The sequence below is a fragment of the Nasonia vitripennis genome, chromosome 4 (genome assembly GCF_009193385.2).
Source record: "Nasonia vitripennis strain AsymCx chromosome 4, Nvit_psr_1.1, whole genome shotgun sequence".
Classification (NCBI taxonomy): domain Eukaryota; kingdom Metazoa; phylum Arthropoda; class Insecta; order Hymenoptera; family Pteromalidae; genus Nasonia; species Nasonia vitripennis.
The window spans coordinates 13,727,501-13,745,305 of record NC_045760.1 but is presented as its reverse complement, the minus strand read 5'-3'; the positions used below and the strand labels follow the sequence as shown (position 1 = coordinate 13,745,305).

The 17,805-nt window shown below is 43.3% G+C and overlaps 2 protein-coding genes across 2 annotated transcripts in view; one reads left to right on the top strand and one right to left on the bottom strand.

The window, feature by feature from the left end:
• LOC100678438 (pseudouridine-metabolizing bifunctional protein C1861.05) overlaps positions 1-17,805 on the top strand; it is a 57,835-nt gene that overhangs the window by 19,013 nt on the left and 21,017 nt on the right. The window lies entirely within an intron of this gene.
• The window catches only part of LOC100678399, a 38,595-nt gene that overhangs the window by 10,670 nt on the left and 10,120 nt on the right, over positions 1-17,805 (bottom strand). The window contains exons 2-4 of the mRNA XM_016988716.3: positions 5,758-6,346; positions 4,055-4,530; positions 2,009-2,657 (exon numbers count right to left, since the gene is read on the bottom strand). Of these exons, the coding sequence (XP_016844205.1) occupies positions 2,009-2,657; positions 4,055-4,530; positions 5,758-6,013 (1,381 nt within the window). The 5' untranslated portion in view covers positions 6,014-6,346. The remainder of the gene's footprint in view (positions 1-2,008; positions 2,658-4,054; positions 4,531-5,757; positions 6,347-17,805) is intronic.

Below are 17,805 nucleotides of genomic sequence, written 5' to 3'. Positions count from 1 at the left end.
ACAGCCGGCAATTTATCAAAATCAAAGGAAGCTCTTTCGAGATGAAAAACAAAGGAGCGGTCTATAATTGTAGCCCACACATACGCGCGCGCGCGATAGTGTATAAGCGAAAAGCGATTAGCGGATCGTCTATACGGCTGAATTTCAGTTCCGACCTATATAGTCGTCTCTGAGGTCGAAGTATATCTGAAAATGTGAAAAGAGAGTCAGGGTATAAAGAGAATTACGATCACATGATGGAACAAAACGAAAGACGCGCGCGATTGTCGCGGTTATTGCCTGCGGCTTTGTGTTGTCTCCGGCTAAATGGATCCGGCGCGTATACATGCACTCTCCTTTCTCAAAACTAGGCCGTGTATAATGATGCACCGCTATGATACTCGCATCCGCGAGAGCTGTCTAGCAGAGAGATCTTCGATCGCGCCGAAGAAACCCTTTACGTGCGCGCTTATACAGCGCTGAATTCGCGCGTCGCGCGCGAGTGAAAAAAAATGCAGACACCGTCGCGCTAACAAAAAGCGACGAGTCTGGCACTTGGCCATGCGACGGGGGCTTATTGCTTTCATTGCTCGAATGGCTTCTTTTTCTTCTTCCTCTTCTTCTACGCCTTCTCTTCTAATACCGCTAGCCAAGCTTTAGATAAGATCGAGCCTCGGTGGTTTGCGCGCAGCCAACTGCTTTTCTCTTATTCCTTCCTTTTTCATGCAAGCCGATCCCGGTGTTATCCCACCCCTCTCTATCTCTTTCTGATTATTCGGGAAATCGCATTCGTTACACGAGATTGCAGCCGGGATTCGCGTTTTGGACCGAGTACAAATGAACTGTTAAATGAAAGCTCACATAATGGCTTTCGCTCAATTTAACACGATTCAAAAGTCTAGCAATACGATTCTTCTTTTGCGGCTTTTATTATACTTTGAATTTTTCACACTTTTATCTTCAAACACGTTTGAACGCTACAGCTGTGCGGGGGCGTTAATGAAATCAAGAAAAATTACAGAGTGAGAAAAGTTTGATCTAATAAAGTAGTGCGCGCGGCTTCAATTCGATTAGCGAAAGTCTCTCGTATTGGAGTTAATGCGGTAAAAAGTTACTAAAGTTTTGCTTCTGCTGTAGCTGCCCTCGTAGTATAGATAATACACGACGAACCAACGAGTGATGCGACTCGAGGCTTGGGGTTTAGCGGAATAAGAGCATCATCCCTCAACCCTCACTAACGCGATTGATCCAGAAATGTTCCGCGACCGTATCCAACATTGCTTTTTGCTATACCTTATCATCGTGGCAGCCCTTCGAAAATTAGAGACACATTATAGCCTCTGCGATTTCTTTCTACGCTGCGTATTAATGTAGGTGTACGAATCTTCTTAGAATCTACACATCTTTGTACATTATGCATCGGAATTATCGACTTTCTCGAGTGTCACTCGGTTAATTTATTCTGTACAATTATTACAAAGCGGTATGATGTCATAAAAAAGTAGGCAGTTTTAATATGAATAATTGATGGATTACTATCCCCTAGAGTACTGCCACGTGAAATACCATCGATTATGTCCCCGGGTAATTTGATACTGCGATATAACGCACGATCAAAGGCTATACCGATTATTGAGTACACATTTAACTTAAGTTTTACAACGTCACGAGTGCTCCACAGCGTACGAAATTAAATATAACTTACATCCTTCCAAACGTATAATTATTTTTCACGTCGACGTATATTGACCAATAGAAATCATAATGCGGATTTGTTAAGTTAAACGTCGTGAAATCATACAAAGTCAAAGGCCGTAAAGTTGGTTACGACGAGCGTCACTATTTTGACAATGGCTCGCGCAATTGTCTGAGAAGAGTGTATACCGAACTGCCCCTTGCGTTTGACGCGACCTGATGTCTTGAACAGGCAAGTCGTTAACGCTGATGGACGAAAGAAGCATTATCTTTTTATACAACTCGTAATACACAAGTTGATGCTATAGGGCTAGGCCACAGGTCGATAACTCACCGGAAGTGGAGTGGGCGGTGACGATGGGTAGGGTAGTCCTCCTACCGATATTGCCGTTGTTCATGGGTATCTCCATGAGCTGCTGCTGCAGCTGCTGTTGCTGCTGTGGCGGCGCTGGCGGTGGCTGTCCCGGGCAAAAGGACTGGATGAAGGGCACGGTCGGAGGCGGCGGCTCGCGTAGCAGCCGAATCTTCTGTATCATCTCGCGTATCTCGTAGCGCAGTATACCGAGAAAGCAGAGCTTCGTGAAGGCTATTACGCAGAAGCCGAGCACGAAGAGCAGGTCCGCCGTTTTTCTCAGCCAGTGCATCAGCTGGACCTCGCAGCCCTGGCTGTACGGTTCCTGGCAGGGCTCCGTCGAGACTCCGGTCGCGTTCGCGACGCTACTGCTGTTGCCGCTACTGTTGCTGCCGCTGCTCAAGCCGCTGATGTCGTCGTTCTCCAGTTCCGTTTTGCTGACGCCGAGGGACTCCATGGTCACGACGCCGCCGCCGCCAGCCGGGCTGTTTGCCGCCAACGCCGCCGCCGAGCAGCAGCTCTGGGGCCAGTTCGAGCCAAAGTCCAGTGGACCCGTCACCCCGCAACAGTAGAACTCTCGCTGCAGCTGGTCCCACTGCTCGCTGAACCGCGTGTCTTTGCTGTACTCCACCTGGAACATTTGAGTACACGATTATGAGGCAGAGTGAACGATTGCACCGCTTTATTTTCCTCGTGTGTGTGTGTGTGTGTGTGTGTGTGTGTGTGTGTGATGCGCGATATGAGGGAGAGGTTATCGGCTGTCGCGCATGGTCTACTCTTATGCATATTTATAGATAGCATAGCACCTTCTCGTCTTGCGCCGTGAATAATGAAGCTCGGGTCGCCGGGCTCTCCGATATATCCATCGAAATCTTTATTCAATGCTTCCAATCAATCGTTCGCGTAAGTATACTGCGTACAAAGTGTATACGAGGCTATCGCATACACTTTGTACGCAATAATTGCGTGCATAGGGACAAAATTACTCCATTGACTATGATGAACAAAAATAATTCATTCTCTAGAACCTACGACATAATGTGCCCTGCACGATAAGCGAACGATCGCTTATAGAATTTTTCAAGAGCTTTGTTACCATGCGTGTCGACGCTAGTATGCTTACAAAAATAGACCGCGCGATACATTTTTTATTCACGGAAACTAACTGCCGGTATGTTTTTTTAAGCGCAGCGGCCAGAGAAAACCAAGGGAATTACACTTTCTCTGCAGGCTATGCGTGTCAAGCTTGAACCGATCGCGAATTGGATAACAAAACGCTGGAAAAGAATAGATTTCTCGCGTATGTGTACGTGTAAAATCAAACCCACTCGATCGTTCGGGAAAAAGCCTCGCTTCACGGCAATCCAATGGCGCGATCAGTAGATCGAGTCACGGTACAGTCAGACGAGCACGTTTTACCTTGGCGTTAATTCAGACTTTTATATAGCACGAATCTGATTTTCTATTCTACGTCGCAATCAAAATTAGCCGGATAAGTTCTCTGTGTTTGAAGAAATTCATTTATACCTCAATCGCAGGGTAAGGCCGTTACAAGTTTAATTCGAGTCTTTCGCTCGATTAAAATAAAATCGATTAAACTACTTTTATTAGGTCGCTCTTATGCAGGTCGTCCTTTAAACTGCAGCGAAAGAACAAAGGAGGAGGAAGCTCGGTAACTAGATAAAAGTTGTTAGTTCTGAATCGCAAAGTCCGAGAGTTTATTTGTACTTGTGTGTGTGTGTGTGTGTGTGTGTGTGTGTATATAGATCTGCACTGGAGGATAAAAGTTCCGCGACGCGCGACGAGTCGTGCTAATAATCAAAGTGTCGTGAGATTCGTTTAAACTCGCGTCTCTCCCGCTCGTGTTTTCATTTTCGGCAAACTTTCGCTGCCGCGCAGAGATTAAAAAGGCATTAGCAGTGCAGCGGTGCATACTCGCGAATGACAAATGAGGTCGCACTGCGCTGCAATTTTACTTGACGTCGTCTACAGAAATACGTGAGTAATATTCGAAGAGTCGTTCCTCACCTGGAGCCTGAGCCTGAGGTTGGGCCTGAGATCGGCGCGCATCCTTTCGAACCTGAAGACCCAGGCGACTCCGATGACCGCGTCCCCGAAGAGCAGAGCGAGCAACAGCACCCAGTAGGCGTTGAGGAGCTTGGCGCTGAGTCGGCGCGCGGCTATGCAGCCGAGCAGCTGGACCAAGCCGAGCTGGACGGCGAGAGCAAGGTAGGCGTAGAGAGCCGTCGGGTCGTAGGCCCTTGGCACACCCGGGACGAGGTAGCGTCGTGGGTCGCCGGAAAAGACAAGCGCGCGGCCAACCGCTGCGACGAAACCGAGCGCGCTGCCCAGCAGTACTATGTTACACGCGTAGATCCACAGCCGGTAGTATCGCATCGCGATGCTACCCGGCGCCGGACCACCTCGACCACCGCTCGTCCCAGCAGGCGACTTGTTCCAGCCGCCGCCGCTTCCGCCTCCTCCACCTGCCCCGCACGCCGACGCTGAAATCACATCATCTTCTCATTGCACACATTCTATACTGTGTCGGGCTTTATATAATGATACAATTTCATCGTGTGAATCGCGGCTATTTCGCTTTTTACCTCTCTTTCAACCGCGGCCGGCTGCCTTTAACGAACGTTACATCAAGCGCGTATTATGGCTCGTAAAAGCTAGGACCCCGAGCAGTGCAGGGCTTTGAAGCGCGGTCGCGAATGCTATATACAATCGTCTTGGTTTAAGCTGACGGCTGGAAAGAGTTATGTTTGGTGCACCGCGGCTACATCGACAATAGGTTTGTTTTGGCCAAACGCACATCGGCTTTTACGTATGTAGGTAAGAGAACGTTCCGAATAACTATGTAGGTCGAAAAAGGAGGTTCGGATGTTAAATTTGAAAAATCGATTTTGTCCTCGACCTTGCTCTCACGAAGCATTTTCCTTTGAACGAGCTTCATCCGATCTCCCGAGATTAAATTACACGCTGAATACGAAGCTTTAGACGCGCGAAGTTGGCACCGATGATTACGGAACAAAAAGATTTCGTTATACCGCGGAGGTAAAAATCTTACTCGACCGAACGGAATAAGGTGCACGAGGTCGCGCCGCGGTTACATTTTTCTCACAAGCGCCGCAATAAAACTCGCTTCCAATAAGTTACGCTCGAAGAGGGAACGCTCTTTTTTAATGCCCCTTCTTTTTCCACGCAGCGAACTTAACCGTCTTGCAGTAAAGAATCAACCTACGGTCTGCGGGGCAGCGCTCTCTCTCTCTCTCTCTCTCTCTCTCTCTCTCTCTCTCTCTCTCAAAGTTCAACAGAACTTTCGTACTTCCCGCTCCCCCCGCGTGTAAGTTATATCGCTCGGTAAAATATGTGTGCTGTATACCTTCGGGATTGCATCGCGCATAAAAAAAACACGTATTCCACAAGTGGAAACTATCGGGAAATTTATATTACACTTCGGAGCTGGCAAAGGAGAAAAAAAAACCATCGATTTTCGCGTCCGATAACATATTGCTCGAGTGTACGAGCATCGCCGGCCAGGAGTATACTATCCGTATAGTAATCGCGCGCGGGTATACCACGTGCGCACCGCAGTGTATATAAGTTGTCACCGCGCGGTGGTGGTGGTGAAAACTGGATTAGAGCCAGAAGGAATCTTCGGCGCGCAGTTATATTTGTCGGCCATCTGTGTAATATACATTCAAATAATGATCCGGAATGCACACCTGATCCACAAGTACTGCTGCGTCCAATGACTGCAACGTTTTTGCGGTCTGATTTGTCCCCGGAGCTACTGTTGTTGATGTTGTTATTGTTGTTGTTGTAAGTGTCGTAGCCGCTGGTCGCTCGATCGAGCTCGGCGTGCTCCTGAATGTCGAGGAGGATTAGGAACGGCGGCTCGTTGCTATTATTGTTCTCGGCTGTCTTCTGGCTATGCGTCAACTGCGGGGTGGCGGAACGTTGCAGCAGCATCACCGTCATACTATCAAGCCTCCCTTAGCTCGCGCTTCCTTCGGTGGGGATGTTTTTCTTTTTTCTCTACGAGGCCCCGCGGAACTGCTTCGCGGCCTTCTTCGTCGTCGTCGTCGTCTTCTTCTTCTATTGCGCGCTTCCTTTTTAACGCCAGCAGCGCCCGATCGCTTCAGGCTCGCTTGATCGCGCTTTTGCGCGATTTCCTCGGATTTCCGCTTCGATGCCTTCTATCCGCTACCGCTGCTGCTCTCGCTCGTACTTGTCTGTTGCAGCCGCCTTGCGCGCGCGCACCTTTTCGTCTTTCCGGACGACTGGCTATCACCGTTCCTCTCTGCCCCAGCCCTAAAACATAAAACATATTTTCCTTCGTTTACTTCGGCCTTTTATTTTAGCGTGAACACACGCTGAATCTATATAATAGCACACGTTTTTGTGTGTGACACCGATTCAGAGGGAATAGAAATGCAAAATTAATTTTCGGTCTCGCGATGCAGCCGTCTGCTCCACTTTGGCTTAAAATATTTAACTGCAGTGCCTGCTGATATTCCTTCGGTAACCATCGATATTATTATTTAAGCATATTATTTAGCCAATGGTATAATGATGTGCACTGCAGACATTTCGAATATCTGCTTTTAAAATTGTAAATTTTGTACACGTTTTCCGTGACACCGATGCATAGATGTCTAAAAAATAGTGCGAGAAACGTACTTTACTTGATTGGTTAATTTGAATCTAAATTTTCATCGTTTGTGTAACAACATTGCTGTCCAAAGTCTTGAACTAAAGGTGGTCACCAATATTGCTACGGCTATATATTTTACGTAACCTCAACTGAAGGAGAGTTACTTTGAACCTATATTCATCACGCTGGCGCAGCTCGAGAGATTAATGAATGCGTTGGCTAATGAATCCCGAAAGCTGAAATAATTAATTATATTTTGACATAATTTACTGTAGATTACAAAAACAATGTAAAAAATTTTGTTACGAAGTTGTGATTGCGATCATGATATTAATGTAATATCTGAAACTAGATTTATATAAAATTAAAATATGAATAAAATCGCAGTCTATTTTCACTACCCTGCAGAAATCAATAAAACAATGTTTTACCGAGAGAATAAAAGATTTATAAGTAAGAATCATGCGCTTGAGTGGCAAATATTGGCGTCTGTCCTTATTTGAGATGCGAGCATTACTCCTAACTTTTTGAGTCTTTCGAGGTTTCCGTACTCTTAGTTTTAATATATTTGAGTTTTAGAAGGCTGCTTTACTCTTTATAAATTGTACACTTCAAATGAACAAAATAATTCTTGGAATCGAATAATGGAAATAGAATAGACTGTGTTTAAACATAGTCGGAATAAGACAGTTTGATAATGCATGTTGAATGTTTGAAAACTAGAGTAAATAAGAAGCATACACTCAAGAGAGCATATAACTTTGCGTAGGCCCCTGGGTGATAAAAGATCTGCACTTACACTCGAACAAAAAAAAAAGGAAAGCAAGGTATCGTGAATCCAGAGCGTTAATAAAGCACATCATGAGCTTTTACTCTGCGGTAAAAGTGAAAACGAGGAAGACAGTGCTATGAAAGTTCGCTCGTAACAAAGCCGGACTTAGGCTCTTTAGCACATTCATAACCGGCGTGTGAAGGGGAAAGAGCTCGTGGCTTTCACGTTCCCTGAAGAGATTCTCTTTCGCCGTTTCTTCTTTCTTTGGACTGTCTAGCTTATATGCAAGTGCTAACGCATGTTTTAGATTTCGTGCATTTTTTATTTGCGTGCAGAGAAATTCACTATTTTGTTGGGTTGAGGTTGGGTTGGATTGCCAAATTTTGTTCGGTTAGTGTTTCGGTTGGACACATGTATCTTATACATAATTATACAGAGAAACCTTTTATTCGGTTCATCATTACGAAATTAAACGTCATTCGGTGACTGTTATCACATAATAAAGGTTGAACATTCGCGAAAGAAAGTAGGTTTCATTAAATATTCAATATATCCGCTTGACGATTTCGTGCTTTTCTCGTTTTGCAGATGTATTTATAACACTAAACAGAGGGTCTTATTTCTTTGTGTACATTACAAAATACAAGCATAGGTCTATTAAAAAAATAGCTTTCACATTGATTCGCCTAGAATTCATACGGAGCTAATGTTGACTCGCGCTGTGTCGATATTTAATAATTTATTACAAAACTAGGGTTTGAAATTTGCATCTGACGAGTGGAGGTCCCAACTTTAATTATTATAATAGACCATTTATCTTGTAACAGTTTTTGTTGTTGACACTAATTGCCACGTAAAGAAGACCCACCCTAAGTTGTGCTTACTCAAAAGATATACAGTTACAAAATAATAACATACCGGAGAAACAACAATATACTTACTGTTATATTGGTAATTTAAAGAGTTTCTGAAACAGATCTGATCGCAGAGAAAAGTATTAACCAAGGAAAGTTTCGTACTATTCTGCAAGCCACAGTGAAATAAGCAACCACAGGTACTACAGTACAGCATCATCACATCATAATATGAAGCAATTGCGCCGTCGAAATAATTACTTAACACTCTTTGCGAAGCGCATCTTATTTGCTTGTTATTTCTGCCAGCTTCGCACCGTGCATGTCGCTTCTTGGTCTCATTACATATCGCTGGCTGGCACTTTTATCTCTACGCTCATACAATTTGGGTTACGGTTACGACTGCATTTATACCGTTTGTAAGTTTGCCTTAAGAAATGATTCTCGTCTTTACTGTTCTCCTTGAATTTTAACCGTCCGCGAGATATGAGAGCACTTGGGGCGAGCAAGCGAATTAAATGCGCATGCAGTGCACAGTTGCACTGGAGGAAGATCAAGGAGTTGGAAAATTAACCGCTTGAATGGAATGCACCTTTGCATGGTGGAGCGAAATTATCTGCAGCTCACAAATTAATTTCAACTTGAATTATTAATCAACGTTAAATTAATTGTTAAGTCTTGATGAGAGATGTTTATCGTTATTGTATAGAAAAATGTTCAAGACTTATAGGTATAGCATTATTGCTGTAATAAGTTATCTGACATGCATTTCCATGAATTCCAAACCGCAAGCCACGTTATAACGTAGACGTATAGGATAGGTCTATGATGTGCATAATTGATACTAACTAATATCATTGAATTTGTGCCTTGTTTACTGTATTTATAATATAATTGCAGTCGTCGAATTCAGAAAGCGCAGATAATCAGTAACAATTCTACAATAAAGCCATCACAGTCAAGCGAATTACGATATACAGTGGACAGATTATTCCAAGAGTATAATATATTAAAAAATCAATGTCAATGTCTGTGGTTTTAGCAAGACAAGAGACACTGTGGATTTGTCGAAAAACAAGAAAGAGACGGAGAGAAGCAAAGTCGCGGCTGCTGAGCATTCTAAGCTGGGGAAGAGCAGCATAATCGGTCATTCTCTCCCGTCTTCCGCGAAAGCGTGTTAAGATGAGTGATTGTCAGTCCTGAGGGTTTGAATCGTCAGAATGCGCCGTTCCTTAGCTGTCCTTCGCGAATTCCATCCCCAGAGATGCCACAAACAACGGGCCAATCCCCTCTTCTTCTCGGCTTTTCTCTCCCCATCACCCCCCCCTCCCCTTGTCTCCTCGAGAAGGTCTTTATTCTTGACTTTTCTTCTCTTTTTTCATTCTCTCAATTATCCCCCCCTCTTCCCCGCCCCTCTCTCCCTCTCTATTACTCTCCGCTTCTCGCATCCCGGAGAGTCTTCAGTACCGGAATCTTAATTGACTCGAGCGAAGAAAAATGATTCTCCTCGGAAAGAGAAACGGAGACTCAGATGACCCTTTCAATTTGTCCCAAAGCGCTTTGTTCGGAAGAAAAAGTCAAATACAAGGGGAAAAAATATGAGCTACGCGTTTCCGATAAACGACGCGTGCGGTGTATATAGCTGAAAATCTCTCCAGATAATGCGCACACAGGGTCGCTCCCGATGAATCGCGGCGGAGTAATTTCGAAAAACCAGATTATCCAAGGCGCCGCGAGAGCGAGGAGGGTTGAAGCGACGAAGCGCGCAGAAAATCGCCGAATAGCAGCAGTATATATAGGTATTATGATGCTCTAGAGCGTCGTATGGGGCGGGAGGAACGTGTCACGCTTGGCCGAGGTTTATTATGTGGGCGAAAAATTTAACGCGTTATTTTACGCTCGCAGACCGCGAAACGACGCTCTCGCGCGGAATATAAACTCGGGCGCGCCACATCGTCAGCGGCGCCTCTCTCATGACTATATATAAACAGACTCAGTCGTATGGGTACACGCGCGCGTGCACATAAGAGAGAGAGAGAGAGAGAGAGAGAGAGAGAGAGAGAGAGAGAGAGAGAGAGAGAGAGAGAGAGAGAGAGAGAGAGAGAGAGAGAGAGAGTTGGTAAAACGAGACTATGCCGGCGTCACGCCCGCGCGCGTTAGCGTCACGGGCCGTTTCGTTCCTCCCTCGAGCGAAAGTTTTATATGCGCGAGAGCGAGCAGTATACCCGGTTCGTATAGCAAGCAGTGCGCGAGAGCAGTTTAAGAGTAATCATTTCAGCGCCAGTGGAAAAATGCAATCTGCGAGTAGCTCGCCGCACTGTCGTCGCGTCTTCTTTCCTGCGGTATATATCTAACTACGTTAGGTATAGTACACTGCTGCTACTGCTGCAGAGGAGACCGCGAAAGGGAAAAAGAAAGCGAAAGAAAGCGAAAGAAAGCGAGTCGAATGTTTGCTCAGAGCGAGACTTTATATATAGTTCCGCTGCTATACTACCCTCCTCTCGGTATACACTATATAGCTGGACTGCCTGGACTTGAGCGCCGAGATTCGTTCGATTGAGTGCACACTCGCTTTATAGGGGACCGAGCGAACGAACCGCGCCAGTAGCTATGATACGCGATCGAGTGGGACGCGAATTTGCTGCAGCTACCCGCCGACTCTGCGCACATCGCCGGGGAGTGCGGGCTTGGACAAATGAGAGATTAGATAAGCGAGGCGTTTATTAATATCCTTCTTAGGGAGCACCACTTCCGAAATTGTCGCGAATCGATCGACTTCTCTCTCCGGCAGGGGAGGAGCTCTCTCTAGTAACCCGCACGAGCTCCGTGGAACGTACGCTTTGCCATTTCAGCAACGACCTTTGTTATAAAGCGGGCGGAGACTTGATTGCATAAATACTCGTTGGATTGTGCGCGTAAGCGTTGAACAAATCGTTATATACATGGCGACGTTATATATTATTGCGGCGTTATATATATATATATGACGTATATCGTTGATGATGAATTATTCAAAACCGTACAGCGCTTATTGGTGTTTAAAAGTTATTTATATGCATTCAAAAGTAGAAAAGAGTATTATTCCATATTTTTACAAACAGAAGATAATATATAATGAACACGCATTCGGCGTGTCTGAATAACGAGTAAGGTCGAGCGCACGAAGCTCCGCACTATGCAAAAGCAGCTCACTTTGATCTCTGCACACATTTTCTTTTCATCAAATTGCTCTGCAGAACGTCAATGCGAGGGGCAAAAAAAAACGCGGCGTCGAGTTCACACTTTGATAATGAAATATTCATAAGAAAAGCGCGGCGCTGATCTGCGCCGGCACGTTAAGGCCATTAATCGGCGGATGTTAGAGGGGCGTATATAGGTATACAGAAGAACGGCTCACGCGCACGTGAGCGAAGGACTATAGTCGCGTCAGCCGATCGCATCGTGTGCGCCAGACAATCTATATATGCCACATCGAGCATGTAATCGATGCTCGGCGAATATACACTTGACTTAGCGACTTTCAGGGTCTTCGATCCGGCTTTGGCGTGGAAACCCTTGCGCCGACAATCTTTGCGTTTTCACTAATTTGAACGATTAAAACGAGAGAGAGAGAGAGCTGCTTCACCGCTATCGAGCCAGGGACACGAGTTTCCCACCTTTATCCGATCTTACGTATAACGTACAGTCGTCTTCTCTATCTCGCCGTTAGTTTGTTTTATTTTCGATTTGTCTATACTGAAAAAAAAACTCAGTCATTTTAACCGAACTCGCACCAGTAATCCGTCATTGTACGAAGACTCGCCAAAATTACCGTAGAGTACATTAGTTTTAAAGAATTAGTTCGGTCGTTTTTGCTAGTGTCCCGCGTAAGCGACCAATTTTACGAGTCGCGACTCGCCAACACTACCAGTGGCACACCGTTGTTCTTACTGAACAGTCGTTACAGTGGCAGAACGGTTAAAACTACCGGACTTTACAGCAGAAATGACTGTGTTTTTTTTTCAGTGTAGTAACCACCGCGCTTGTGAAGCGTGCAGTTGTTCTCGCAACAGGAGACCAAAAAAATCGAACACGATTTTCATTTTTCGACACACTAATAATTTCGCTGGCTTGCATAATTATCGAGTCCTATTTACTGCGCGAAATCGATACTCACTGCAAAAAGAAGAATTATAAAAAAAAGATTATGATCGATACGTTTATGAAGCTACATAAATAAATATGCGCTGTTATTCACCACATCGATCTAATTCATCAAACTGTCAATGGATCTAAGCATTTTGCAATACCAAAATTATTCGAGGTCATAAACTCATAGGAATCCTGATAGATATGGGTGTGTTGGAATTTAGAGTGTGTTGTAACTTGCGAAGGAGTGGTCAGATACGGCTCATTTTTGATGGTCGATGCTTTTAAATTTGACGTATTTCACGACGTTCGGCATCATATTCTTGCGGTTTGGTCTATAGGTCACGAGCCGCAACCTATAGACATGCGCGATTATAATAATTTTGCCTTACAACAATTATCGCAACAGAATTGTTATGTATAAATATGCATCGCAAAGAGCGACGTCAAGCGCTAATTAAATTGGATTCTTTTATATTTACGGAGAGAAAAGAAACATAATTATAGACTCTCTATTTTTAATCATTAAAAAGCACACAAATCAGTAATAATTACAACAGTTGGTCCTGTGTGTATCTAACCTAGTTACCGATTTGCTGCGACAAAATTTATATAAATGCATTTTGCTCAACGCAAAATCTTTTACACCAATTTGTAATGATTCTGAATTGGATTCTCTGAGCTGCTTATATAAATAATAGATGATAGATACATTGATTGCTGAGAATCAAGTATCTGAAAATAGCTTCTATATAGGCTGAATTTATAAATACATTTGCTTCGAATGACAATTCGAGCATTCAAAGAATAAAGGATATGCAACAAACGTATATCTATTCCTGTATATCGATACTTTGAATCGACCGTTGTCCGTATTTAAAATATGTGGATCGAGCACGAATTATAACAAAATTTCGTTAACAAGGAAATAGCACGTTGCTAACTTAATTTAATATTACTATTATATTTCCTAAAATGTCAATCAGAAAAAGGTTCCCGGCTCAATAAAGAAGATACATAGTGCACTAACAGACAATATGTCAAAAGTCGTTTCAAGAAACTGGTTCAACGGCTTTTTTAATTTCCCTGAGCGCCCTGGGAACAGCTCGCAAGGAGCACCTATTTGAACGTTAAAAGTACTTCCCAAAGAGAAGTTCATCTCATAATGAAAATTAATTAACGACACGTCGCCATCGGTTCAGAGCTGAACGCTTAAAGGACTCCCGTTTGAAGGTTTAATAAACCACTTGCTCGGAAAATGCTGCTGGCCAAGCCACCACTACATCGATCTCCTTCTCTCGCTCCCTTCCTGTGCTCTGCCTCCTCCACTTTTCGTCCTTTTTTGTCTGCCTCTATTTGTCTCTCTCCCTCTTTCTTTCTCTCCCTCTTTCGCGAGCGCGCGCGCACACACACGCTCGCAACTGTCCTCTGGGCGCCGCTGTTCGATATCGAACTCGACTAAACCGGGACTCGGGGAGTAGGTAGTCTGCTCGGGTATAAATCTCGGCGACAGCGAGAGTGGACGCGTGTGTGAGCGAAAAGTCGTAGAGAGAGAGAGAGAGAGAGAGAGAGAGAGAGAGAGAGAGAGAGAGAGAGAGAGAGGGAGAGAGTGAGGAATGAGGAGGGGCAGGCAAAAAAGCGAGCATACGTGTAAAAAAAGAGAAGAATAAAATGTGCACATAGAGGCAAAAACTATAAAGAGAGCTAGTGGAGGGAAAAAAGAGAAAAAGCGCCCGCACGAATTTAATTTCTTTGTGGTCTCTTTCGCTGGCTTTCGAAACTAGTGCCGGGATTTCATGAATAATTCGCAGTGTGTAGGATCTGATGAAAGAGCTGTGCTTTAAGTGTGCTAGATGAAAAACGCTAGGCTCCCAAGGGGAATTTTGCGCGGTTGTACTTTTTTATTGTTTCAGCCCAACCGCTTGCGAATATTTTTAAAGATACACGAGGTGCATAGAGCTCATACAGATAAGTCAAATATGAAGTTATAGATGGAGATAGCGATAATTTGGATTGGTGAGTGAAGCGCGCAAAGGGGAACCTCTAACCTACACACGAGAACGTCACTTCTTAACCAATCTTCTTGAACATTGCACGATTCGCTCAATAGAAGAATGTTCTTCGGCCGATTGAATATTACAGATCTCCATCCCAGATATATTTTTTCTGTCGACACAGTTCAAAGGCTCCATTTATTAAATATCTCGTTTTACTTTTTTCACTGAAAATATACTAAAACGTCGATATCCAATAAATTGCGTACGTTTTTATATCTACGCCTGCGGCTGTGTAGATCACATCTGACAAAATTATCGAATATCAATATATTGTTAATAATATTTGAGTCTCAAATTCCATTTAATTTTATTTTAGCAAATATACGCGTTTGCCCGTGACGTCACAAGCGATCCGAGAGCTAGCAGTCTTTGAAATGTACATTTCATTGAAAGAATGAAGAAAAAATAATAGGTGGATTCTGTGTCATGGATAATTAACCTATTAAACTTTTTCGTGCGTAAAACTCATTACTGCCAGTAAAAAGATTTATTTTTACTGGCATTATAATTGGAACCGAATTTTTTGTAGACCAATTTCGCGTGTGCTTTTCTAGAAATTAAACTCACTCTAGTTGCATTCTAGCAGAGAAATATATGAAAAAGTGTGTCACCGTTAAATACAGAATTTTAATAAAGTTTCCTGATGAAATACAGTTGGAATATTTCACACGTAATTAGCATTCCTTACACCGTTAAGTAAATGTGAAGCGTCAAAGCCTCAATTAATTCATTAAGATATATTTTAACCTCATGCATACAATAATTTTGGTCTTTTTTCTATGCCTGCACATGCAGTACATGCTCTGAATGACCAAACAACGTCCATGCCATGTATATATAGCTATAATATAGTATAAGTGAAAAAAAAATCACGGAAGTAGAGCCATTATCATGCATAACTACTAACTTTGTTAGAGTTAGTTTGGGCATGATGCATTTGATCCATATAGCGTAAATTTATTAAAGTATAAAGTACATGTCCAGTTTAACTAGTGCCAACGGCGATATATAAATTAATTAGATGCGACGAGAGCATAATATGACCCGTTGTAGATACGCAAGAACGAACCCCTATACAGATTTTAATCGCCGATTCATTTGTAGCTGCTAAAAGGTAAAACTCTCGCACGGCTTTGTAATCTCTTTTCTTTATACCGCTACGTATTTCACAGCGTCGTGTAAAAACGGTATTATTACAGCTTAATATTTTTGTTTGCTGTTGTAATTAAGTGTAAACTTTTTACGAATCCGACGTTGACAAACATTTCGACTTTATTACAAAGGTGTCTGCGTGGCTTCAGACACAATTATTTTTAATTTGATGACAAAGTTTGTAGCTCATAAAATTGTGACGAAGCTCCAAGTAATAATCTTTGAAGAATGTTGAGTATTCTATTATACGCTTGGCCGAGCCCCGTCGGCGAATTTTGACGTTATTAGATTCGGTATAACGAGTCTAAATAAAGGAATATTATCACTTGGAAATTCTGGAAAATTTATGATCGTTTCTTTTTTAATTCCAGAGACAATAAATTCGCTGTTGAATGCAAAATAATGCAAAATAATGTCCACGCAGACTGCACTAATTTATAGTGATTTTATTCGTTTTCATTCCTACAGATACACGCGCGCACCAGATACACAAAACCACTGGGCCATAAAAGTAAATCTCTGATTTTATCGACGTCAAGCGTATTCCACAGACGACGCGCACGCATTTCGTCCAAAATAACTGGCTTTGTACTTCCTCGACGCAGCGATCCGATAAGGGTCGAAGAAAAAGCCGGAGAGAAGGGAAAGTTGTGGAAAAAACTCGATAAAGCTCTAAAAAATGCGCGTAAGGTCCCACCCCGTCGATTTAGCGCTGCTGATCATGGTCATTAAAACATTTCGATAGTTCCGCGCCGGCTCCAGGTTATTCATGACGCGCCAGATATTAGATCTCGTAAACAGCTTGCGCGTTATTATCGACGCGCAGTGTGGCGACGCTCTTAAGGGGAATAAAACCGCCGCCTATCATGCGCTTGTAAACGTATAAACTGCTGCGCTCGAAGAGCAATTTGCATATAAAAGCGTCGCATCTCGGGAACTCGGCGACACAGGCGGGAGTTCTGACGCGCATCGAGGAATCGGCCTTTGCATACGGCCGGCCGCGCATCGGCTTTTTATCGCTCACTATAGGCTCTAATATGAACTGCCAAAGAGAAATCAGTGAAAGAATCGAGAGCACGGGCGCAGAGAAGCGCTCTCTTTCAATAAGAGCGATGCTTTGCGCTCAAACTGACGCGAAAGCACGCCATGCCCGCGTATATACTCCTTTCGCATCAGTAGATCCGATACCTATATATCGGGGGCATCAGCCGAGTTTAAGCACACTGAACCGCCTATACTTAATCGCATACACTTTTCAAATTCGACTAATGCCTTAATTGACTGGCTCCTCACCTCCTCCTCCTCCTGGAGTTATTCCTGAATTTAGTCTTCAGGCATTATTAATGTTATTTTGAATACCTCGTTTAATTACACGAGTGTGTTTTTTTAGTGAAAGAACTTTATACGATGATCGTCTGACCGTATAACGCATTTTCTACTGAAGCTACTTTCGAGCCCTATACAACTCGGAGCAGAATTTCTTATACTTTGAGAGATACCTACTGGATTGAGTGTTACAAATGAAAGGGTCTACTCTCGGAGCAATGAATTTATTAAGAAACATATATCTGCATGTCTTTGGTCGACCTGTTTTGTTTTCGAGATTACGATGGTAAAAATGTGTAATGTGCATGTGAGCCTCCACGGGTAAGAAACCACGCGAATCTATGTTAAAACTTCCTTGCATTCGTGAAATTGAATTTCGTATTCCTAAACTGGCATATACATTAACATCATTTTATTTCGCTACCACATCCAATTCGCGAATTGATCCTGCAAATATTGTGATACTTTCTCTGTTTCTATATACTAATAAAGTTGAAAGAGATGAGATTTTTCATAGTCCTTGTAGATCTTAGAGCGAAATTCGCGTAAGAGTTATGTGTATATTTAACTTTTATTCACGTAACGCAAGAAAGCAACACCGTATGATAAATTCTTCAGATATCGACGCCTGAAAATGAAAAATTCTATTACGCGGTGTATAGGGGGTAGTGTACGGTACGAAAATAAACTGAAAAAGATGAAAATGTAAGAAATGTGGAGTCGAGTGCAATTTCTCTCTTTTAGCTGTAGAAAATATTCTGAAATAGAACACGCAACGCCATACCGTTTCCCAAGAGAATAAAAAATTAAGCCTTACGCGACGTGAG